General features: G+C 37.6%; 1 protein-coding gene across 20 annotated transcripts in view; it reads right to left on the minus strand.

Moving 5' to 3' along the window:
• Positions 1-26,651, minus strand: part of PAM (peptidylglycine alpha-amidating monooxygenase) — a 393,336-nt gene that overhangs the window by 152,141 nt on the left and 214,544 nt on the right. For all 20 annotated transcript variants that reach the window (XM_001380031.4, XM_056824985.1, XM_056824993.1 and 17 more), the window contains one exon: positions 12,980-13,067. In XM_001380031.4, coding sequence (XP_001380068.1) covers positions 12,980-13,067 — 88 coding nt within the window. The remainder of the gene's footprint in view (positions 1-12,979; positions 13,068-26,651) is intronic.

The raw sequence follows: 26,651 nt of genomic DNA on the forward strand, positions 1-26,651 counted from the left end.
CAGTGTTCGTTCTATTACAAAATATTCTTTCCAGGTTTTTTGAAACCAACAGTCACTAATTAACTAGAGTCCATCTGGAGTAATTGGTACTTTATTTGGGCAGAGGGCATTTCTCAATGTATTATGTTATTGAATTTTTTTTTGCTTTGTTTTGTTTTAGAGAGTAATAGAATTTAAACTTGGAAGGGACTTGAACAACCCTCCAGTTCAACTCATATCCTTGAAAGAATTCCTACTAAATTGTATCCAACACATAGACACCTAGCTTCTGCTGGAAGGGGGCACCATCTCCAAAAGCAGGTCATTCTAATCAGAAAAAAACCAACTCTCCTTATTAGAAAGCTAGTCTTTATAGTTTTGCCTACATTTGCTTCTTTGTGATGTTTCCTGTTTCTAATATTCTCTGTGCCAAACAGAAGACCTTCATTTGGCGACCGAGGATAGAACTCTGTTCCACATGATAGCTTTTCAAGGACTTGAAGAGAATTATAATAGTCCATCCTATCTTTTCTCTAAATATCCTTCAATTCAAGGCCCTTCAACATTCTGGTTTCTATCCTTTGGACCTCCATTCTCTAGGCTTTGAGCATCACACTTCAGGTGTAGTCTGGCTTAGTATATGGTAGATTGGAGTGATCCTTAGTCCGGAATGCTGTGGCTTTCTTTATACAGCTCAAGATAGCATTCATTTGGTAAATCGGTGTTATCAATCAGACTTATTGAACTTGCTGTCTGCCCAAATCCTCATGTTTTCAGGCAAACTGCTGAGCAGGCTCTCTAATCATGCCTCCCTCTTCTTGCCCTTGTAAATATGTAAGACTCGGCATTACCCACATTACAACAAATATTAGAGTGGAATGGCAAGAAAGAAGCATTTAATAATTGCCTACTAAATGCTAGACACTGTGCTAAGTTCTTTTTTTTTTAACAAATATTATCTCATTTAATCTTCACAACAATCTTGCCAGATGCTATTATTATCATCATTTTACAGTTCAGGAAACCAAGAAAAACAGAAGTTAAGTGACTTGTCCAGGGTGCTATAGTGAGTGAGTGTCTGAGACAGGATTTGAACTCATTTCTTCCTGACTTCAGGTCCAGCACTCCATTGCACCTACAGCTGCCTCCCAAAGTGCGAACTTGTCAGGATTGTTCAATAGCCTTACTCTTTTTTAATCATCTGCAAATTTGAGAAGAATTGTATTGGGACTTTTATTCAAGTTATTGTTAAAAATGTTACACAGCAGAGTATCTTATAAGTGATTTATGGACACAACCATTAACTGATTCTTGGAGTCTGACTATTTTACCAGATATGAATCCAATTTAATTATACTTTTGATTAATCCACATTTCTCCATTTTAAAAAAATCAAAAACAGTATGAAGTATTTTAGTCAAGCACTGCTAAAATCTAGGCAGATCTCATCTCTAGTATTCTGTGATCTACCAATTTAATAACTCTGAAAAACAATGTTACTTTGACATGACCTATTTTTGATGGAGTCATACTGCCTTCTTCCTTTTTTAATTTAAATTTTTATATTGGTAACCATCTTTGTAATTGACTTGCAGAGAAAGCTAAGCCAAAATCACTGTACCTCTATATGATTCACATTTCCTATTCCTAAATGGAAACAATAAACTCTTTTACCTAAAAGGATCAGTGTGATAGATTTAAGAGAGCTTCCTATGACTTTCCATAAAAGATATTATGAAAATGAAGATAATTTTTAATGAGATATTACCAAGAGGGCAGCGAGGTGGCTCAGTGGATAGGAAGCCAGGCCTAGAGACAGGAGTTCCTGGGTTCAAGTATGGCCTCAGATCTTCCTAACTGTATGACCCAGGGCAAGTCATTAATCCCCATTGCCTTACCCTTACCACTCTTCTGCCTTGGAACTAATGTACAGTATTGATTCTAAGGCGGAAAATAAAGGTTAAAAGAAAGAGAGAGAGAGAGAGAGAGAGAGAGAGAGAGAGAGGGAGAGAGAGAGAGAGAGAGAGAGAGAGACATGATCAAAAGGAGAGGGAAGAAATTTAAAATAGGTTAATCAAGGTACTCAAAACAAAGTACATACTTTAATAATTTTGGGTGTAATTCCAATAAAATAATTCTTTTTCTTTAAATTTTATAATTATAATTTTAAAAGATGTTCTAAGCCACTAATTACTTTTTAAAAATTTTCAAGCAAAATGGAAAAAAGATGCGAATTAACATATGAAAATAATATTATCTTGGGTTCCTGGACTTTTTGGAAAGCATACAGATGTCATGAATATTTTAACTGTATTAGGCAAAGAAAATGCTAGTTTGTCATTCTGAATTATCCATATAAAGCATGATTGACTATTAAAGATATCTCTGGTTATATCTGTTAAAGGCCAATTAATATCCAAAGTGATTCTCTAAATACCTCTACTGATAATTCATTTTCTTACTTTTTTTTCCTAAGGGGAAAAAAAAACGGGTATGCCCTCAAGTTACATTTGTATTGTCTTGAATTTTAATGTTAACTATGAGATATCCAAAATGGATCAAAATAGAACAAATGAATCAAAGTTTTAAATATTTTTTCTAATTTTGCTCTAATTGATTTACAGAGTAAGCTGAGTCATAGATTATCCTAATCCTTTAACATTATAGATAATATGTCAAGTTTCTAAATGTTAGAATTGGAGAGCCATGAGTCATAATTTGCACTATGAGCTCACTAACAATTTCTCCAATATTAAATATGCACCTATTATTGAATTCTGTAGTGGGTATACATTGATATGTCCATTTAAACTTAAACCATATGGAATGGGAGAGTTAAAGATAGATGATGATTCAAAAGCACTATAATGATTAGAGAAGCACATTTTCCCAGATTCCCTCTCCAAAAGAAGATCTTAAAACAGAAAATTTTAATATGCTACCATATGCAATCCAAATTATCTCTCAATCATTTATTCAACAAGCAACACTTATTAACAACCTACTACAATTTTTGCAAAACCCTGTGGTAGGAACTGAAGTTATAACACTTAAATTATAAAATAAATACAATATACAGGCATCTCTACCAAGTCTCAGTTTTCCCCATTGCTATTTCAATATATTGCAGGTTGGCACATGAAATTAAATGGGAATTTTCTGAGTTTTGTGGAAGCTGAAGATGACACATGAAGGCTAGCAGATGACAAGGAAAAAGTATATATAGCCTATGACCAAATACTTAACACAAATTTTACAATAAGGCACCATTAAAGGAAAAAGAAGAAATTCAGACTTTTGCTCTGTTATAAAGGGAGGGCCAAAAAATTTTACTTGGATGTTCCAGATTGTGGGGTGCTGTGCCTCTCTTCCCCTCAATGTGAAAGGAATACCTATAATTTGAATAAGGAGAGAACACTCAAAAACCAGAGGAATCAGGAAAGACTTTCTGTTGGATCTGATACCAAAGTTGAATCTCCAAAAAAGCTAAGGATTTTAAGAGGCAGAAGTACTCCTTAGTACACGTGTAAGCATGTAAGTGTACCAACATCCTGAAGCCTGGGATAGAATCTTGAGTTAGAGGAATGGCAAGTCAGCAGCTCCAGTTGGAATAGAGAGCACATGTATGGAAGAAACCATGGGAAATGTCTGGTAAGTTAAACTGGACCCAGATTTGGAAGAATTTCCAATTTCAAACAGGAGTTTATATGATAAATTAGATGCAATAAGTAGTCAGACCCAGAGAAAGGAGACATTGGTAGAAAAGTAGGCTGAGGATTCAATTAGGAGCCTATTATAATAGCCCAGGTTTGAGAGTCTGATGAGTTTGAGAGTTTGATAAGGAAGAGAAGGGTAACAAAGCAAATACTATTGTCAGGGCAGACATGACAAGTCCTGAAAGTTAATTGGCAGGGGGTGGGGGAGAGGAGAGTACCCTGTTGGGTCAGAATGAAATTCTCAAGCATTTCTTAGTCTGGATCCTACTGAGTATGTCAACAGCAGCATGCTAACTGTAGTAATAATTTGTAGTAACAAAGCGAGTAACACTCATGACATTCATTTTTATTAAGACTGACACTAGTCCTCGAGGAACTGGCTATTTGCCTAAGGAATTCCCATTACTTCCTTTAATTTAGGCCACCTAAAAGTCAGCCAAGAAATATTATGTGTGATGCTTGCAGAGTAAAACTTGATGTAAAGTGAAGCTGTATGAGTCCATTATGCAATTGTACTATATGCCTATCAACACGCTTGAATAATGCTGCGAGAAGGGGGAAAGAGACAGATCCCCCGCTTTAGTCTGGGCAGTATTCCAGGGCATACTGCAGTTTCATTAACTTTCTGTGAATCAGTACAAAGCTTAAGAAGGCAGAGTTTTATTTTATATATTTTATGTTTTGGTGATCTGAGTCATTTTCATTCAGGCATCCCAGGAGGTTATAGATGCAGAATTCTGGAGCTTCCCAGAAATCAAAGAAAAAGGATGAAACTGAATTTGGGTCAATGGAGAGGGAAAACTCTAAAAGGAGCAGCCAGAATTATGGAGATCAGAAATTTGTTTTCAGGGTTTGAAATGATCTCAGGGGGGATAATACTGTGTAAATAAGTAGGAGGAAAAGTGCATCGAAAGATCCAGTGTAAGAATGTTCTTCCGCAAAGAGGCAAACAACATGTGCTTATTTAGAAAACAACAGAACACAAAAGGGCACATAATTTTTTAAATGCCACTTAAACGTATAGCCAAGAAGGATTCCTCACATAGAGCATCCCCTATATATTTTAGCTCCTTTTCTATTTTGTCTCATCAACATCTGCCAGCCTGTGGAGATAGTGGCATTTAAAAAGAAACAGCAGGTGGTTAATAAATAGAAGCAGTTGAAAGGGATTTAACTTAAACCTCAGTAGGATGGTAAAGTACTTTGGTTTTCACTTTAGGATAGTATCAAGTGAGAACAGCTGGAAATAACCTCATTTAAACAGCTGGAATTCTTCCTTAAAAAGAGATAAAAAAAACCTAGAGCAACCATCTTTGATTTTTAACATATTACTTGGCCAGAAACAGCTTCAAAATTAAACACTGCTAGAACTTAAGTTGTGAGCAGGAAAGGCCATTCAGTTTAATGGCCCAATATTTCTGAATGACCCACCTTGAGGTTTAGCAATCATATGTAGTTCTCAGCACAAAGCTCTGTGCTCAGCAGAACAGAAAATACCTCTCTTTTTCTCTCCCAAAAGCTCCTCAGAGATAATCTGTAATTCTCTAATGCTAGTTAATTTTTCAAAACGCCTAGAGTAAGTATGAGATTAAAGGACATGGTTCAAATAATTTAATCAAATGTTACAGTTTATAATACATCAGCGAAAGATTCAGGCATCCAAATAGCCTGTTTTTAGTGTATTTCCTCTGAAATCTCATCAACGAAAAGCATATCATTTATGGTTACCATGAAACAAATCAGCTATGTATATGGTAGCGGCAGCTAGGTAATGCATGAAGAGAGCACCAGGCTGAGAATCAGGAAGACCTGTGTTCAAATCTAGCTTCCTTGGGAAAGCCACTTTACCTTTGTCTACCTGCAAAATGGGAAAATAATATCTACTTCATTGGGTTGTTGTGAGTAATAATACTTGTAAAGCACCTGACACATTGTTGTAGTTCAATCTTATCCAGCTCTCTATGTTCACCATACACTGTCCCTGGGCTTTTCTTGGCAAAGATCATGGAGTGGTTTGCCATTTCCTTGTCCGTGTGTCACCATTTTACAGAAGTGACTTGCCCAACGTCACACAACGAGTGTCTAAGGCCATATTTGAGTAAGATCTTTCTGACGCCAGCACAATGCTCTATCCACCGTGCCACCTACTTGCCCACATGTGGTACATCGTTTTCAAGGATGCTTGTTTCCCTCTTTCCTCTGAAAATCTGGAGGAATCACAATCACCAAGTATATTCAGATCTGTAAGCCTGCGCGTTAGCCTGGCAAATTCATTTGGCTTTTTTCAACTCTCGCTAAGCCTTACCTCAATGCTGTTCCTCAGTAGAGGTCCCTGGATGGTGTTCATTTGCTCCTCCTTTAAAGCCAGGGAAAGAGGGGATCCGAGTCACAAGTGACAGGCAGTGTTTTCCTTACACGGGTCAGCCTAGCTGCTTATTTTCCATCAGAAGGTGCTTCTTTCTAGTCCCGAAGGCATGTTCATTTGGAATTAAGCCTGAAGCTCAATCGGAGGATAATGGGAATACCTCACAGTATATTAAAAGGCTTCCCACGAATGTATGCAGTTTAAATGCACATGCATGTAATTAATGAGACACATTACCAGCGTGAGATCGTCATTTGGAAGGAGACACAAAAGGCAGGATGTGCTGAGAATGGTAAGGATGGAGACAGGAGCTGATCACTGCACTGGTGAATGTTCATGTAAGAAAGCCATTTCTAGAGGGCAGGGCTTCTTTCATTCATGATTTCACTGATGCAGGGAATGACCACATAGAGGAATTCCCTCTACCGATTTAGAGCAGCATCTTCTTTACAATTGTTAAGGGGAATTTGGGGAAGGAAATAATGTAATGGAGTGAATCCAGAGTTGAACCGAATGCAGAGAACCAGCAGGTGCAGGGGGAGCCCCTTTATATCATCTTTACACAACAGAGAGGAATGAGAGGTTATGTGACTTGGACAATTATGGATCCGAGATCACACCCGAACCCAGGTCTTTGGTCTCTTGTTTTGTGGCTTTCTACCCACTCTACCATGTCTTTCACATCCAGAAACAGATCTTTCAGGTCAAATGCCTACATATGGAAACACATCTCATGAGATCTACTATTTACATGTAAAAAATCTTGAATATACATTCTAATGGACAGCAGAAAGAGGCAATTACAAAGAACAAAGGAGGGCAATGGATCTGTGAGACCCAGAACAGCTCTTTCCATTCATCTGGAAGGTTTCTAGAACACAGAGAATGAATGATGGGGCTTCATTGTTTCAGATGAAAAGAACACCTTTTAGAGTAAAGAGACACACTTTGTTGTCAACAATATAAATATTGAATAATGAGTGAAAGAAAACTCAACCAACCAATGTGAATGGAGAGGAATCACACTTTGACATGCTGGTGCTGAAATATTCATATTTTTTTCTTCTTTCTCTCAAAACATTTTCTTTCTAAGATTTCTCGAGAGCATGAATGAACTTTCACTATTCCAAAGCATCACAAGCACATTAGTAGGAATCCCAAGCAAAATATTTGAATGAAAGTTTTACCCCCTGTCAGTGTAACCAACAGTATGACAATTGCCAAGACAACACCTTCAGGAAAACAATGCATTTTTTTTCTGATGGATTTTTTCTTTTAATTTGAATGTGGGCTAAACACCTGAACGAATTCTTCTGATTGTTTTTAAACCACTGTTGCAAAGGTAGATATTCTTGTGCAGAGGTGTGGCACCCACTGACCCAGTCAATCAGACTTTTTCTAAGAATTGATTCCTTAAGACTTATGAATTTCTGCCTTTTAAGAAAAATAATATACTTCCGTCTCTGCACCTTCCCCTCTTCTGCCCTAAATAGAGCATTTTTGAAATGGAGAGAGAAAGGCTAGATTTTTGGAAATCATACCCAATATCATAATAATTCTTTAGTTTTACTGTAATGAATTCTAATTTTCAATTAAAAAAAACTGTGGAGGAGATTTATAATGAGATCTGGAAATGTTAAATCAAAATGTGAATCACCTTCATTCTTTTTCTGGTGATTGTGAAGAGAACTAGCAAAACTGTGAAATGATTAGGAGAAATGCACAATGATTTTGAAATGTATTTACTATGATATGGGCACAGGGAATTATTACAAAGTCTAAGTACTTGGCTTGGTTCTAGCAATGGTCCGACACAACACAGTGGAGCTGCCTTTGGGATTTTAGTCAACCATATCAACATACATCCAACTTCTATTCATAATGACTGGTTGACTCTGAATCAATACCTCAGAATAGAGTTTACCTTCACGGACTCCCAAAATGCTAGACTAATGAATGACCTTTAGGGTACTTTAAAAACTCATCTAGTCCAATTGTCTCATATGATAGTTGAGGAAATTGAAATCTAGAGGTTATTTGAGTGCTAGTCTTACTGCTTGCTGATCCTATTTGAATACTCTCTACTACACTATCTCCTCAAGTAAAATTTTAATGAAAATTAAATGACATTAATTCTTTCATTTAAAATTCTTATTTTCTACTTACATTCTACTAAAATGTTTGCACTTGACTTTGCATTTACAAATTCCTTCTTTCACAAGCATATGTTGATAAATATATATTTTAAATTCATTCCAAAGTAAAATCATTATTATTTAATTTAAAAACGTATCAAAATATTTTCATTAGATACATAGGAAGAAATAAGCAAACCACTTATGGAGTAAATCTCAAAATAAAACCCTAGACTTTAAATTGTTTACCTTTTGATTGAAAAAACTTTGATAGGAATTTCACCAAAATTAGAATTACTATTGAATTGTTATGTATCTCCTTCCAAATCTGTATACCTAGTAGCTTTTGCTGGGTGGCACAGTGGATTGAGTACTAGGTCTGAAGTGAGGAAGACTCATCTTCCTGATTTCAAATCTGGCCGCAGACATTTACTAGCCATGTGACACTGGATAAGTCACTTAACCCTATTTGCCTCAGCTTCCTTGTCTATAAAATGAGATGGAGAAGAAAATGGCAAACCACTCCAATATGTCTGCCAAGAAAACCCCAAATGGGATCACAAAGAGTCAGACACAACTTAAAAAGTAGTTTCTGGTTTCTTTTTATAATGTAGTATGCCACTGTTTACTTTTCTCTTAAACTGTCGAATTGGATTTGAATCATCTTTTGTCTTTCCATACTTTCGTACTCATCACATTTGTTATTTTATAGTATAATAGCATTTCACTGCAATGATATGCAAATATTTATTGAATTATTCTTTAATTGTCAAAAATAGGATTATTTCAGTTTTTTACTACCAAGAGAAAAGCAGCTTTATTTGGGAAATGCTAATACTTTTCTATAATATGTCAAAGTACATTTCTCATCTCTTCTTTTCACTCAAATTGACATCCTCTGGGCCACACCAAATCATAGGGATAACCTATTGATTTTTAATTTTCTCTCTATCCCTCTAAAGTTAGGGATTCTTAACTTGACATCCACGGACACTCAGTCGAGGGGGTGGATCTGTGGAAGAATTTCAAGGACTCCATATACTTGGCTGGAAAAAAATTAAATCTCTGTTTCACTCATCTCTAACTGGAATTTAGTATTTCCTTCAATTACGAATGCAGGCAAAAAAGTATTGTTTTGAGAAGAGGTCCATAATTTTCATCATATTGCCAAAAGGATCTGGAACACAAAAATGTTAAGAACCCCCACTCTAAACAGCATAATATGTGAAAAGAAAAGCACTGCATGCTCACCTATCTAGTCCATTTGTCAATTCTATCTCATGTATCCCTTCAATCCATTTAGCAAGATTTTACAAGGCATTTTCATAGGATCTTGGGAGCTTTATATGTAGAAATTTTAATTCATGTAAGAGGCAGAGTAGTATTGCTTCAACAGCTTTGAGTCTGCAGTCAATGGGTCTGTTCAGTCTCCAATCTTTCCACTGAAAAATTACTTTAGATTTTCTTGCTTATTGGCTTGTTCATTTGTCTTATATAGTTTTAGTGTCAAGTGTTATCTTGTCAAACATCCTGCTTACCTCTGCCTTATTTTAAAGGAATGTTGGAAAGAATAGTTCAAAGTTCTTTCTTTGGCTGAAAGTTCATCTTCTCTTCTTGATAATTAAGCTCAATTTAGGATATTGAAAAGAAAAACGAACTTTGCTTTTCAGAATATCATAGCCCAGTGTCTCTAACCAGAGTAGTCTTGCACAAGGAAGACTGATTTTCCTTTTAGTATGAAATTCTTTGCCCTGGCTGACTTATATCTGCCTGCAATATTTCGAGCTTTACATTGAAATTCTATAGATGCAATACATTTCATGTTGAAATAAATTGAGGATTGCTCTCAGCCTCCTTTAGATTCTATCAATCTGAACTTTTCATACTATTACAAATGCCTTTGGATCAATTTCCCATATGATTTCCTGAAATAAGATAATCAATTAAAATTTTAATTGTGTTTTTCTTTACATCTTCAAGTCAGATCCTTTGGTTTGTAGAATTTTTATGATCTAATGTAATTAACTTTTTGGGATTTTTTTCCAATTATTTTTTGTTCCTCAATTTTCACATTCTGAACCTGGTGTTCTCTATTTTATAGAATCTCCTTTTCTGGAATGTTTTTTATCCCTAGCACAGTTCCTGAAATATAGTAAGAATTTAGTAAATACTTATTGCCTGAATGTGTTTCCTTTGTTTATTCTAATTTTTTCTCTTCTTTTATTGGTTTTATCTTTGAAAGTTCTCATTAATGTCCTAATTTTCCCACATAGGTTCTATTTTTATTTTAAATATTTTACTGCTCTTCTGTATCATTATGGAGTTTCTTATAATTGTTCCATTGCTATTTCCAGGAGTTCAGTAGAAGTAGATTTATATCCTCCCTCTCATTTATCCCTTCTATCTTGAGCCCCTTGCCTTTATTTTCAGTTTATGATTTTCCCTAGATTTCTGCATCCTTTTTGGATCCTCATTGTATTATCTCTCCAACCCATAAAGGAAAGTGATTTAAAAGGAAAGGAATGGCTCAGTGAATAATGTTGAGTAGACTGACAGGCTGTGTCAGACAGACAGACAGACAGACATTCCAGGGTCCCACTGAGTGAGTCGTGGGCTTTGTAGGCCTGTTAGGTGGAGGATAAGAAATGCACGAGAGAGAAAAAAAAACCCTTAATGCCACATTTCAGGAATTCACATAGGAAATTTACCCAAGACTTAGGAAAAAGTCATTAATGCCAGGTTCCCTCTGATGAGTCTGCAGGGAGACCTGATGTTATTTTTCCTTTATTATTTATCTCATGGGGCACTGTACAGTATCTCCTCTTCTTGTTTTAATTACTTTATTTATCATGTTTATTATTTTAATATTGTGGGGGGGGAGGTGAGAAACAAGGATCAGATACAAGCTTTTGCTCATCTATCTTATCAAAAACTATATATTTAATTCTAAAGAAGGTATATCAGTTAAAATAACAATTTCACTGTGGCAAATTATTTATAAAAACTACATAATACAATTTGGAGGGGTTCTTTTTCTATATCATCAGACAAGTAAAATGAAAGTAAGCTTTTTTTTTAAAATTTATTAAGACATTCCAAATGTTGATTTATATTCTCTCTGACTGTGATTTCTCTATTATGGACTATGAACCAGTATTGGCCAAGGAGTTATTGCTCTGCATTTATAACATAGCACTAGTCATCTCATCATTGTTTAATAAATACATAAAGATACTTTTTGTAGACTGAATAAATTATGTTTAGCACAGAAACTAGCACTTAGGGAGTATTTAGTAAGTTTCGTTGGTTGGTTGGGACACATATCACTCTTTTTCCAGCTATATGTATAGACTACTGATATAGCCTATTGGTTATTCTCTTCCTGTCAAACTGAAAAATTGTCAAACTCTCAAATCTGTCAAACACAGATCTGACAATCTCACACACCAACTTGCCATTCCCCATGCAATAAACTTCAGAGGTTTTTTATTACTTCTAGGATCAAATATGAAATTCTCCATTTGAATCTGAATTTCTTTCACATCCTAGCCTATTATTACCTTTCTCATCTTCTTATACCTTATTGTCCCTCCATTTACCCTGTAATCCACTGACACTAGCTGTACTGCTGTTCCTCCCCCTAAAACCTCCAGTTCATGACTGAATTTTCCCTCCCAGTTCCTCATTCCTGACTAGAACTCTTTTCCTTCTTATTTCTCCTCCATGCTTCTCTAGTTTCCTTCAAATTTTGGCTAACGTCTCACCTCCTGTAAGAAACTCTGTCTAGTTCTCCTTACTATTAATACCTTCCCTCTAAGAGTGGATCCAATTTAACCCATGATTTATTTCATGTCTACACTGTTTGCATCTTGTCTTTCTGCTTAGATTTCAAACTCTGTGAGAATAGGGACTGTTTTTTTAATTCGCTTTGTATTGTGGAAAGGAAACTAGAAATAAGTTCTGAACGTTCTGCTGCTGTGTTGGAACAAGTAACAGTGGGAATATCAAGAGAGGAGAAATTGTCAAGACTAGTTGGTGGGGGAAAGGGCAACTAGGAGTGGAAGTTGGGTCTTGTGACTAGCACTTCCTTCCTGCCGGCTTGTCTTCCTTCCTGGTGTTGGAGGTGGGAGGAGTGTTGGCTTCCTAGTCTGGATTCGGAGTGCCTCTTCTCCGTTCAGCCCAAAGACACAGGCCCAATCAGCTCTGAAGGTTAGAACTTTCTTTGGTTGCATGCTGTCTACTGCTAAGTTTCTAAATTTGAAAAAGCTAACACAGATATAGAGTAGATGGGCATGGGAGAAACCCTCCACCAGCCTGTGAGGCCGGGTCTCAGCTACAAGCTGAGGAAGGCTCCAACCTTATTTAGGGACATCCCTCGTCCCTCTTTCCTGATACCTCTCCAATCCAAACTGACCAAATATTATAGTTTCCTCTGCATTTTGGACAGTCCTGGCATACAGGAGAATCTTAACTTTATTTCTAAAATACAACTTTATTTTAAAATATAATATTTTGGTCATGCAATTTATTGACACATACTATTAGTAAGATTAAAAACTTGGTTCAATGTGAATTTTTTGCCATTAAAAATCATCCCCATATTCTTATTTATACCATAATATGACAATGTTGGAAAGAAAATATATTTCTTTTCTAGAAAATAAAACAAAATATTACTTCTATCTCTAGAAGTAATATGAAAGTAATTGTCAGGTGTAAATTACATGGCCAAATACTACTTGTACTTTGGGAAAGCATAGTCCATAATACATTTTTGTCCTTACCAATAACTTTCAGTGGAAGAAGGCATATTACATCCAAACAGTAGCATATGATGGACAGTATCCATGCTGGCACGTGGCTTGAAATCAACTATAAGACAAAATGAGAAATGGGCACGAATGAGCCATATCCTTGAATATGATGAAGACATTACAACTCTCAGTATATGGTCTCTAGCAGCCTAAAACATCTGTATGCCCTATAATCAGTGTAACTTGATACTTGATATAATAGGGTAATAACTTATGAAACAGCAAAGAACAGACAATCACTGGCTTCCTTACTTCATATGAAGCTTTTTTCAGCATATAAAGGCAGGCTATTTTTGAAGAAGCAACTATAATAGCAGAGCTCCTACTTACAATCTATTCTTTAATACTGTTTTCTCTATCAGCTCTCTATATGGTATTGAATGACACAAAACTATATACCTTGCAAATAAAACACCACAGTGAAATATAACCAAAAATGAGTGATTAAAAAAACCCACAATGAGGTTAAGACAAGATATCTGAAATTTTCATTTGACAATCAATTACTGATATATACTTTGAAGAACTTATTTAACAAGAAAAAGTAAATATCTGTCTTTCTCTGTATGTAAAATGTTCATATCTATTTCATCTATCCATAATAGAACATAGAACCAAAAGAATTCTTAGAAATCAAATAAATCAACCAATTCATAGATGAGGAAACAGCTTAATGGGGAAGATGTGAGTTTTTAAGGACAGGCTATATGGACAGATTTGTAGATAAGTAAGCAGCTAGTGGATGGAGAGAATTGAATAATGGTGAGAGAGTGGGGATACTTGGGGTGGGGAGAAATCTGCCAATAGTAGATTGGAATGAGATCTCTTCTGGTGTAAAGTGAACACCACATGTGACACTGAGGTGAAAGATAGTCACAGAAGGAACCTGATTGATGTGAGGTAACAGTGGAGAAGAGGAAGTTTTCTGTTGACTTCTTGGCAACTTTTGGTAGTATTCTCACTTTTTTTCAGTGAAATATGAAGTAAGGATGAAAAAGGTTTGAGAAAGCTTTCATGGTGAATAGGATAGTGAATGGATTTGGGAGGTAGAAGTGGATTGAATTGGTACAGTGAGGGACCAGTTAATGTAATTTAAACTTGAAGTAGAACCAGGAAGCATGGTTTCATGATTTTCTCCAGTTTTGTTCAATATCACTGGAGTAGGAAATAATAGTAGTAGATGGTGAAAGGAATCCAAGGTCAAGGTTTGGAAGGAAGCAAGAGCTTCAGTAAAATAAAGGAATAAGGGACTTGACAAAAGAAAACAGTATAGAGGTGACTTGTTCACTGGGGAGTCACGATGGGGAAAGGTCAGATCTTATCTGAGGATCTGTATTTGATTTTGAGTACTCTGCTTTGGGAGTGATATCAATAAAATGGAGAGTTTCTAGGGGAAGGCAAAGAGGATCTTCACTTCGAACCTTCAGTCTATAACATGAGAATTTATGGAAGGAGCTGGGTATGTTTAATCTGGAGAAAAGAAGCCTAGGAGGGCATGATAGATGTCTTCAACTATTCAAAGGGCTTTCATAGGTAGGAACGGTTTCATTTGCTCTCCTTGTCCCTAGAGGGAAGAACCAGGAGAATGGAGAGGAGTCACATAATAAGGCGAATTTAGTCTCAATGTTAGGGAAAATTTCTTAATAATTAGATTATTCAAATGTAGAATGGCCTGGCTTGAGAGGTAGGGGTTTCCATCTGGAGGAAGGCCTTCAAGCAGAGTTTAGTTGGCAATTTGTTGGCTGTTAATAGTGTGGATTCCTTTTGTGTTCGGTTGGACTAGTTGGCTACTAAGATCTTTTTAAACTCTCAAGTTGTGATTTTAATACCTGAAAGAAAGGAAGGATGTTAAACACTAATAATGCTGATGATAATAATAATATAATAATAATAATAGGCATTTACTTGGTGCTTTCACATTTGTAACAGTTATTCATTTAGCCTCACAATAAAACTATGATTTAGATGAGGAGAGAGTCCACCCCCCAGTGTAGGATTTAAATTAATTTCCAATACTCCAAGAATTGTATTTTATAAAGTTTATTAATAATAACAATAAATAAAAAACCTAATAAAAGCACATGACTAAATTCTCCTGCCTGTTTAAAAAAACTGCTGGCAGTCGCTGTGATTACAAAAAGAAGAATGAGAGGCAGGGCTACACCAAATTTATATCCTCCCTACATCAGCATGTAACGTGAGAAGGAACATGGGAATGCATAGAATCAGAGTTCTAGGGTACAGAAATTAATTACACACCAGGGATAGGTTATGCAGTCATAAAGGTGTGGGAGGGAATGCCATGTTAGTGGAATGTGTGAAACAGGTCTGGGGGGAAAAAAAAAACTAGGAAAAGATTTTGAAAGGGTGCCACTGTGTGGTATTTGTGTTTTATCCAAAAGGCAATAGGAGACAGTGATGGTTCTTAAACAAGGTAGTGATATTATTATGCCTTTGCTCTAAAACAATGATTTTGGGGGGTAAAGGCAAGATGGTGGCTCAGTAGAAGCAAAAACTGAAAGTGCCCTGACAATCCCTCCAAACTAATCTTTAAAAAGCATCTTGAAACACCAGGAGTAAAAAAACCAAGAAGGAGTGAGGGGGCTGTCCTGCTGAATACAACTTGAAATAGAGAATTGATTTTCATGGGATGAGAGGAAATCAGAAGCTAAACTACACATATGAGTGCTGGCTGACCACCTCCCCACCTACTGCACCCAGTTCCAAGCCTAGGCATAGGACAACTTTGGGATCCCAGGGCCCTGCCTACACCAACAGAGCACCCCACACTCCAGACCCATCCCTTGAAGTCTCAGGCCCTGGCACCAATCTGCAGCAAGGCCCAGAAGTCTGTAGCACTTGGCTCTTTCAAGCCTACAATGTGCCGAAACACTTAGCTCCAAGGCAAAATAGCTTGGAGTGATGAATCCTGCAAGCTATCAGCAGAAGAGACAGAATCAATAGCTTGCAGAACTCCCAGGCCACAGGTCAAAAAAAAAGGCTGGGAAAATGAGCAAATAGCAAAAGAAACACCTAACCATAGAAAAATTCTATGGTGACAAAAAGCAAGCCATAGTGTCAATAGGGGACAGTGAGACCCAAGCAACCACATGTAAAACTTCAAAGAAAAATGGCAATTGGTCTTTGGAGCTGGAGCTGGAAGAACTCAAAAAGGAATTCAAAAATCAAATGAGACAGGTCAAAGGAAAAAAGGAAAAAGATATGAAAGTAATACATAAAGAAAACAACAGCTTAAAAAGCAAAATTGGTCAACTGGAAAAATAGGTACAAAAATTCAGTGAAGAAAAGAGCTTCTAAAAAACAGAATTAACTTTCTGGGAAAAGCTGTAAAAAAAATCCAATGTTGAAAAAAGTTCCATGAAAAGTACAATGGACCAAATGGAAAAGGAAGATATAAAGGCCATAGAAGAAATTGATTCTTTAAAAATTAGAATTGGGTAAATAAAATGATGATTTTGGCAATTGTATCAAGGATCAAAGAGTAAATCTATTGTAATGGTTCCAGTCACATGTATAAGATCCTTAATCTAAATCCCATATTTGATTCATTATACCATGATTCCTAGAGCAGCAGGGTTACTTCTCTTTTGTTTTGTTTTTTAGGTCTGGAGCAGAAATGTCATCATTGCTGTGAATCCAAAGGATGGAAATTTCCTCTACCCATGCAGACAGGTGACTCATCTATAACTTAGAAGAAAAGAATTGCCTAGAATAGAAATGTGATAGAGGAATGATCCAGAGACTTTGAAGGACAGAGCCTGGAAGACATGCAAATGTTTACATCCACAGTAGGGGATGGTGGAAGAGGTCACCATCTTGAGGGAAGAGAGATTCCAGGTGAGAAGCAGTTGATCTCTCTATCTCGAGAAAGCCAAGTTGACAGTTGGTTCAGAGATTTCTCTCCTGAGCTATTAAAAATCCCTTATTGAACCTAACCCCCACTCCCAAAGACACCAAGAATTGTGGCAAAAACTGAGAAGAATAAGAACAGCATCACAAAATCTCACAGAGCTCCTGTGACACCTTAGGGCTGGACATGGGATCTGTGGTGATAGACTAGGAGTCACAAAACCCTGGATCTCTCAGAGACCAGGCTGGCAAGCCTGAGGGACTTCCTTACCCTCTTTCCTATAAAACCCAACCTGCAGACATCTTGCCAATCTTACCCCCAGCCACAATTTGTTAGAATAAAGTTGTCAGTTTTCTTAAATTGACTTCCTTGTCATATTGGAAGAGGGAGAGAGCTAGTTTCTCTCTCTTTCCCCAAGGGAAGAGGTTCACCCATCAAAATCAATTAGAGGGGAGTAATGCAGGGTTAGTGGGGAGATTGAAGGGGGGATCCATCTCACCCTCCTTCTACCTTCTGGACGTTTATCATCTACTTTTCCTCCATTATGCCCAAAGCTGCCCTCTAATACAGAAAGAGTAAGCGATGTCCATTAACACCCAGTTTAGCATGTGTCAGAGACATGACTCAATCTTCCTAACTCCAAGGCTGCCTCCTCTTCTGTTGCCTAATGCTGCCTCTCACATAATAGAAGATACTAGATAAATATTTACTGAACTTAAAGATGAAAAAAGGTCAGTCGATTTTGTTTGTAATGAAATGAAAGGGTTCCTCTTTTATTAGCTACTCTACATAATTAAATAGAAGTAGCTAAAGAAAGAATTAGTTCAATAAAAGCTTTGGAAATAATACTGATCTGAACTGAGAATGTAAGATGGCACACTTCAACAGCCAGGAAAAAGAGCTTTAGTATTTGAGGCATAGCTATGCCAAGTTTTTTACATGATTTATGGCAATGAGACGGATTGGAATTTTGTGCATTTTAAGGGCTCTCTCATCAGACAGGCTCTGATCTGGCTTAAAATGAATGTTTGACATAGAGTTAATGCTCATAATTTGAGAAACCAGTTCCAGCCATCCATTAGAGATGCATGATTCAGTCATTAGATTTCTAGCATCTTCACTCTGCAAGCCAATAGATTTCAGAGGGGACACTAATGACCAGAGAATGGGGCTGTCCTAAGTAAGGGCTTGGCAGGACTAGTTGATTCACTTAAAGTCTAAAAAGACAGTAAAAGGAAATCCAGAAGGTTTCAGCCCTAATTATATCAAGGAGGCTGAACAAAGGAATATATACCAGGCTGGTCAAAGTTCAAATTTCTCAGGTCAAGAAGAACCTTTAATAAAAGGCAATTTCCAAACATTGTAGGCAAATGCTGACTATGATCAAGGTCATGGGCACTTTTTGTATTTCACCTGAGGCCAATACTAAAGATAAAGCAGTCTTCTCTCTCTTTGCCCCTCCCCTAGCCCCATCCTCAAGTTTCCTTCTTTTCCCCCTAGACTTCTTCAGAGAAAAGTTGATTTCTAACACGTCTGAATGGCTTATTTCCTAGAGCACAGAAACCGTTAGGTGTGTGTATTTTCTTTTCCTCTCCTGTACCAGCAGTCAGCTTATATATGCTGCGAGAAGTCTCTCTCAGGTGACCTCAGGAAACCTGGAGTTGGGAGCTGATCACGATCTGTGTTTTCACTTTATAGCTGGAAGGTCTTCCTTTCAAACCTGGCATTTCAACTCTTCATTCCGGTATAGCTGGAGCTAATGAATCTTGACCAGTTATGTTCAAAATTAACGGGAACATTGTACCCGTCATGTTCTCTCATTGGGTAAGACCAGTTCAATTACATCCTCTCAGCTACATCAGAGTCTTGTTTTTTGTCCTATCACTAATTCAGAAATGCCTTCCCCTCGGCATGTAAATGCTATATTTCTATTCATCTCCTGTCTTGGTGAACCAGTAAAATCTCATTTGCTCAAGTGTCTTCTCCTGACCCCAGTATTCAAAGTCATCATGCATTGCTTTTATGGCCACAAAGCAAAATTTCTTGGGTAGCACCAGGACAGTTTGTTAAGTAGTTGCAGCCCGACAGTGCTCTACTGCATGGATCCACCTCTACCAATGTCTTAGTAGTAAAGTGCTCCTATGTAGGAAAGAGTTTGAATGGCAAAGAGACTCTCCCTTGAGTTTTGGTTTCTTGTGACTTTTCATCATTTGTCCATTCTTGCCACTGGAAATGTAAGAATGATCGAGGCAAAGATCAGGTTAATGCCACAAAGATCATGTATATATATATATAGGTGGCACATAATTTTGTGGACATTTAAGACTTGACGGCACCTCCATTTCACCAAAGTCCAGTTCCTGGGCATCGCAGGTAGTTTTCACTCATTCTTGAGTGAAATCCATAATTTCACTGTCTTGTAGACTATAGACAGAGCATCTGTCGCTACCCTACCTACTATTGTTACCCATCTCTGACAGGCAATATACAACTTAAAATATAGTCTAGTGGATTGTTGCCCATCCAACCATGAAATTTAGCTCCAAATAGTTCATCTTTGAAATTCTCAACGATGGTCACCCAACGTTACAGATTTCAAGCACGAAGAGCCCCTAGACGCCAACTAGTATAGGAACATATTACAAATGCCGCATTTCTTGGCTATTGCAAAATCTGTTTCTCATAAGACAAGTAGACTGATGATATTCTTTGACTTTTATTCTCAGAGTCTTTCTGCAAAGAGAGAGCCAGTAGCCCATTCAAGCATTGGGCCAACTCAAGTCTCACAAAGGCAGATAGAAAACTACTTGAAGTCGACTATCTAGTTCTTTCAGCTCTAGGCTAGAGCAGACTTTTCAGCACAATCAGGGGGTTCTTTTCCTGAGGCACCAAACTCTTAAGCCAAAGAACAGAGCCATTTCTGGCTGTTTCGTCACTGCTCTGGGGCTGAATCTACTTTCCATGAGAATTTCCATTTTTCTAGAATTTGCCTCTTCACAGAGACCTTGCTCTAGTATAGGGGAGGAATCCTTTGTTTCCTTTCTTTAATCTCATTGAGTATTCTGTGCCCCCAAATTTATTTCAGGGGTGCTCTGAACAGAAGCCTCATGGAACTGATTGCATCTGATTCCTTGCTATCTCTTCTTGGGCACCCAACATGCTTTGCACCTGCTGTGCAAATGAGTCTCAGCCAGCACACAACTAAACCCAGGAAGTAGCAAGAGAGCAAAGACTGTGGTAGTCTTTCCCACCTAATCACATTCCTGGGCTACTATAAGCACAAGGAATAGGCAAGCCTTTTCAGATTTCTGGTCTACTCATACCCAAATTCGACTGATTCAAACTTCATAACATCTCCAAAATGTATCCCTTTCTCTCCATTCATCACCAACCCTCTAGTCCACACAGTCCTTATCTCTTGCCACACACACACACACACACACACACACACCGTATCTTTCAGTTGAACCAAGAAGCCTATATTCAATCCTAGAGTCAAAAACGAGTTTTTTGAGCAGGATAACGCCTAATATCGTGAGGGAGGCCCTTTAGGAAAACCACTTTGGCCGTTGTACGGAGGATGACTTGGAGAGCTTGGAAATGAGAAGCATTAAGACAGCACTGCAACTTCATAAGAATCCATAGATTTCCTTGCAATAATCCTATAAATTCTATAGCAAATTTATACCCCCAAATTGGGAGTCACAAAGAATTTTTAAGCCTGGGGCACAGAGTCTTATAAGGATATAGCCCAGGTGCATTCTTACAAATGGGTAACAAAACACAGAAGAGGGTCCAGAAAAGACAGAGTGATCAGAGAAGTAGGGAAAGGGCCAAGGGAGTCGCGTGTCACAGAGGTCTGAGAAGGAAAGGATTTGTTGGGGCAGCAGGATCAAATATGGGATGTTGACTACCGTAGGAACGTCCAATGTCCACAGGGATGTGAAAGATGAAGTACTTCAAAAAGGAAATCTGGTTTAGAAAAAGGTAGCTATACTGAGCTATGGCATTTCAAAATCACATTTTCTTAGAATGAATCGCAGAGTTTATTAGGATATTTGCTGAATTTATTATTGCTGATGTTCACTTGTATCTGACACTTCATGACCCCTTGTAGGGTTCTCTGGGCAGATGCCAGAAAGATTTGCTATTTCCTTCTCCAGCTCATTTTCCAGATGAGAAAACTGAGGCAAACAGGGTTGAGTGACTTGCTCAGGATCACAGAGTGACTCTTTGAGGCTGGATTTTAACTCAGATCTTCCTTACCCCAGACCTAGGGCTCTATCCACTTTGCTACCTACCTGCCATTTGCCCAATTAGAATTGTGCTAATGCTATGAACTCTCAGAGGATAGGAACACGTAGGTTATCGTTCCAGAATCCCCAGCAATCCTAAGATACTGTTTCCTAGGACTGTACTCTAAGTAACCTTGCAATGCTCTAATTTGGGCTGCTGTGTCTCTTTGAGGAGTCTCTCGCTTCTGTGCATTTATTGTGAGTCCAAAGAAACCCCAGGCAGGACAAGTTTACAGAACTCTTTCCAGGCCAACGCTGGATCTCTCTGCTGACAGATTATGCTCTCAGACTCTGGATCCCTTCTCATTTCTCAGTTGCTAGTTTCTCCGTTTTCCTGTTTTATGTTTTGGAATAGTGATCCTTATGTATAAACTCCACCTAATTTGTTTGTATAAAAAGAAACCAGCCCGCCATTATAAATGGTAACAAAAGAAAGTCCTCCAAGTTCCCTCTCAAAAAAGTTGGCCAGAATGGCATATTTTCATCAAAAATAAAATTCTAGATTAATTATTTGTAGCTATACAGCAGGAGTCAAATGTTTATACTAGTTTCATTTTCCAAAGAAATGTTGAAATGTCTAAATATTGATATAATTATAGCATCAAGTGCACTTCAGTGTAAACTGAAAAGAATTGAGAAATATCTCCAGGGAAAAGTAATGTCATGTCAAAATGCAAAACTAAAGCAATCTGAAACTCTTTCAAATCGAGTCTGTAGACAGTTGTCATTGAATTGTACGCCACTGATGGGAAAAAGAAAACTCGATCAAAGATCAGAACAATAGCATCATTCTCAGATTTAGTCCATCGTCGGTTGTCATGCCTTACTTTGCCCTGCGTGAATAAAGCTCCCTGAGCTCAAGACACATAGAGGACTACATTAAAGGTTTCTAAACTACAGTGACCAAAGGACAGATAAAACCACTTTTTAAAGAAGCCTTAAAAGAAATTCTCATCTTTACTTTTTTCATTTCATATGCCAAAAAATAAAGAAAAGAAATGACAGACCCAAAGAGAGAAGTCAGAGATAATAATGAAAAGTCTTGAATCTAAGTGTGCAATTTGACAGGCAGAATAAACAAAGATGGCCTCAGAATGGTTACAAAAATGGAGAACATACTGAAGGCTTAAAAATGCCGTAGATATTCCCAACTCAATAATGGGATGTCAGTTGTTTAAAGAAAGTGGTTCTTCACTCTCCATGGGTGTTAACAGTTCCAATTGCCTTCTGGGTCTAAGAGAGGTAAACATTTTCTAAAAGACTAAGCTGTGGAACTGCAGACTTTAATTTTTGGCCTGACAACCAATTATCCTTTGAAGACTCCAAGTCAGGGGAAAGGCTGACTTAAAGTCACCTTAATTAAATAAAGGCTGCTGAGCCTTCAGGTTCATGACTTGGACAAAAAGAGTGCCAGAGAGCCAAAAGGAAGAAGATATCAATGTCGTTTTGATACATTAAACAAATGAAGACATTTATTTCTTGATTTCTAAACAGACTGAACAAAATTCTGGAAGATTTAGAGTTTTTAAACATTCCGACACTGGAGCACAACTGGATTGTACGGGATTCTGAAGTCTGCCATAGATATGGTCTAGGAAATATCGTTCCTTCATCTGGCACTTCAAATCCCATCTAGTCTTCTCTTACAAACATAAATACTTCCATGTTCCCTTTTTACCGACCTTCTTCATGGGGAAGTGAAACCTGCCTAACCTGTGATGGGTGCTATAAGCTAGGAGTAGCTGCAAAAGTCACAAATGTGCAGTTTTTAGGATGTGCATGTAATCAACTTAAAATCCCGTGAGATAAATAAGCACAAGGACATCACAGATGGCAGGAGCAGAATTACACAGAGGTATATATTTGCACACATGCGTGCTTGTCCAGGAGAAGATATTTTGGCTCCAAAGCCAGCTGCAGGGACTCAATTGCCTAAAAACAATAACGTTTGAATAATGTGGAGTTGGTAAATGATCACTTCCATTTAGGATTCAAATGATCTTCCATGTCTAGAATCTTGTAAAGTGATATTAGTTAATTAGAGTTGGCAGGAATCATAGAATCACAGAGTGTAAGCGTTGGGGAGGAACTCAGGAAACCTGGAGTCCAGCCTATACTGGCTTTTCCAACCTCTGCTGGAAAACCTTAAATGACTAAATGGGGTCCAGAGGAGGTGAACTACACATTCCCCTTTTGACATCTCTAAGCAATGGGAAGATTTCCTCTGTATCAAGCTTCAACTGGCATCTCTGCATGTTGGCTTTCGGTTACTCATTTTGCCTTCTAGGGCTATCGAGAACATGCGTACTCTGTTGGCTGTGTGACAGTTCTTCATGCAGACAGCTAAGATGCCTTCCCCATTTGTTCTTCTCCAGACCAAACACTTCCAAGGCAATAGATAAGCCTCTCATCGTCCTGGTATGATGCCCTGCAATGCCAACTGGCTTGCTTTATGGACCCTTCAATTCCATGAATTGTCTTCTGTAGTTTAGGGAGTTTATTTTAGAAGGAAAGCTGAGTATCACAATCATAACCCCTGTGGGTCACCTATTGAAACATCCCTAATGTTTAGACAGAAGGTTTGTTGGATATGTTATATTTATGTCTATCTCAAGTTAACTTCTGGTCTCTCTGTGGTTGTTAAGGTAATATTCAGCTTGGCAGAGACATTTGGGTAAGAAAGGGAAATTGGGGGAAAAGCAAATCTTTTCTGGAGGGGAGAGAACTACCCTTAGTTCTTGAGTAGGTGGGTATAACTGGATATATCTTCTGTCTTGGAATCAAAAAGTGGATTGGTTCCAAGGCAGATGAGTGGTAAGGGCTACGCAATGGGGGTCAAGGACTTGCCCAGGGTCACACAGCTGGGAAGGGTCTGAGGCCAGATTTGAACCTAGGACCTCACATCTCTAGGCCTGGCTCTCAATCCAGCTGCCCTTATGCCATGTGACATGCCTACCTTCTTGCCTTTTCTTTTATTGGTTACTCCTGTGTTGCTGGTAATTTCCAACTCAGCTCTATGTGATCCTGCTCTTTGCCCATCTCTTCTAGATCCTTGGAATCTCTGACTCATTCTGAGATAGTTCCTCTGTTTTATATAAAGTTTATATAGTTTATCAGACAAAATCTTTCACATTGTGACTTTTATTGATTTAAGGAGCTATATAGGTTCAGTTCAGATTCAGTTCTAATGGACTGATTCTCATCAAGAAAGGTAATTAGTAGTAAGTGGAGTAGCACAATCAACAGAGTCCTATTTTTATTCTGGTAAAATGCTTTTGGATATATTCAAGTTTATTTATTTATTTTTCTAAAATACAATGCCAAGAACTAACTAACTAAGACACTTCAGATAGGACCTGACTTGGGAAGACTATAAACAAACTGTTACCTCTCTTATTTTCCCTCTCTCAATTCAGCCTAGAATAGTTTTGCTTTTTATTTATTTATTTTTTGCTACCACATTATATTGTTTTTTCTTTCACTTAACAAGAATTTAGTATGTACAAAGCACTTTGCTAGGTGCTGCAAATTCAAAGCCCAAAATGAAATATTCCCTTCCCTCAAGCAGCTCATGTTCTTTTTGGAAGAAATAATATGTAAGTTGGTAATAAATACAAGATACATATAGAGAAAATTCAGGTTGGAGAGGGAATTAATAACCAAGGGTATTAAAAGGGGTCTTAAATGAGATAAAACTGAGCCGGACCTTGAGGGAAACTAAGTATTCTAAGACATAGCTAGAGTAGAGAGGGAGCGCACTCTAGACCCAGAGGAAAGACTGTACAAAGAATGGAAAAGGAAATGGAATTTCCCATATTTGTTGTTCAGTTGTGTGTCTGATTCTTTGTGACCAAATTTGAGGTTTTCTTGGTAAGGATACTGCAGTGGTTTGCCATATCCTCCTTTAGCTCATTTTCCAGGAGAGGAAACTATGGCAAACAGGGTTAAGTAGTGTGCCCAGGGTAAACGCTAGTAACTATTGTAGGCCAAATTTGAACTCAGATCTTCCTGACTCCAGGTCCAATGCCCTATTCACTGTACCACCTAGCTACCCAATTTCCTGAATTGGGAACAGCAAGTATTTCTGTTTGACTAGAACAGAGAGTGAATGAAAAGGAATCACAAGAACAAAATGTATACTGAAAAATTGGTTGGCACCAATAGTGGAGAGGTGCTATAAGTTTAAATGCCATATAGACAAATTTGTTTTATCATACATATAATGGGAAATTAGGGGGAAATGGAGGAATTTGAGCTTCTTGAAGAGGAGTGTGATATGGTGAGACCTGTGCTTTAGGAAGAGTAAGTTGACCACTGTGTAGATAGAGAATGGGTTAAGGCTGTATTGGTGAAGGCATGGCATGCATATCCCAGGGTGCTGGAGAGGGTTACTCCATTACCTCTCTCCAGCACACCTGGGGACAATTTTCACATGCCCTGACCCTTTTCCCAGCAGCCCAATGTGAGCACTTCCTCCCACTGCTGTCTGGGTCAATGCAGGGAGCTCACAGGCAGATTGAAGGTGTAGTTTGGGCACGCAATCTCTAAAATGTTCACCAGTGCTGAGTTAGGGATAGCAAAGATTAGAATTTAGGATATCCATAAAAGGCAATTGCAAAATAGTGAAGATGACAAGAGCCTGAATTAGCCATTGCATGTGAATGAAGAGAAAGGGATGAAGGCAAGAGCTCAGCATCTGATAGACTACAAGGAGAGACAATGAAGAGCTGGTGGTTTTGATCATGGATCTGGAAGGATGATGACATCTTCGAGTATATATATATATATATACTTCGAGTATATATATATAAACATTCGAGTATATATATATATATATATATATATATATATATATATATATATATATATATATATATATATATACTTCTAGGATACCCTGCTGAATTTTCTTCCAAATTAACAAGGACACATTAACGATGATTCTTTTGATTCCAGTTTTTCAATCATCTCCAAAACTACCTTATTAGACTATTACCTAGCTAGAATAAGCCTCCAAATCCATCCAGTCTTAACAGCATCTACCCTTCCAGAGCACACAGAAGATAGATGCATACTCTGAAAAAAATGATTGGCAAGTTTCTTAATAAATACACAGGAAAAAAGAGGCATTGAATGCAGAAATTATAAATATCTACCATTAATGAACTTTGCCCAGAGCTGCGTGGCTAGGATTTGAATCCAGTTTTTTGAACTCCTTGTCCAAGACCTTTTCCCATTACACTGCTTCTATTTTATTTTATATTAACTAATAATAAGTCTAATGCTCAATAATAAGATTATCTAATGATATGTACATTATAAATTCTGAGAAATGTTTCTCTTTTATTTAATGCTTTAAATTTACAAAGTACTTTTCTAATAACCTAACAACTTTGCAAGGCAGGCAGTAGATATTACCCCCATTTTAAAGATGAGGAAATGGTGGCTCAGAGAGATGTTAAGTGAAATACCCAAA

The sequence above is a fragment of the Monodelphis domestica genome, chromosome 3 (genome assembly GCF_027887165.1).
Source record: "Monodelphis domestica isolate mMonDom1 chromosome 3, mMonDom1.pri, whole genome shotgun sequence".
Classification (NCBI taxonomy): domain Eukaryota; kingdom Metazoa; phylum Chordata; class Mammalia; order Didelphimorphia; family Didelphidae; genus Monodelphis; species Monodelphis domestica.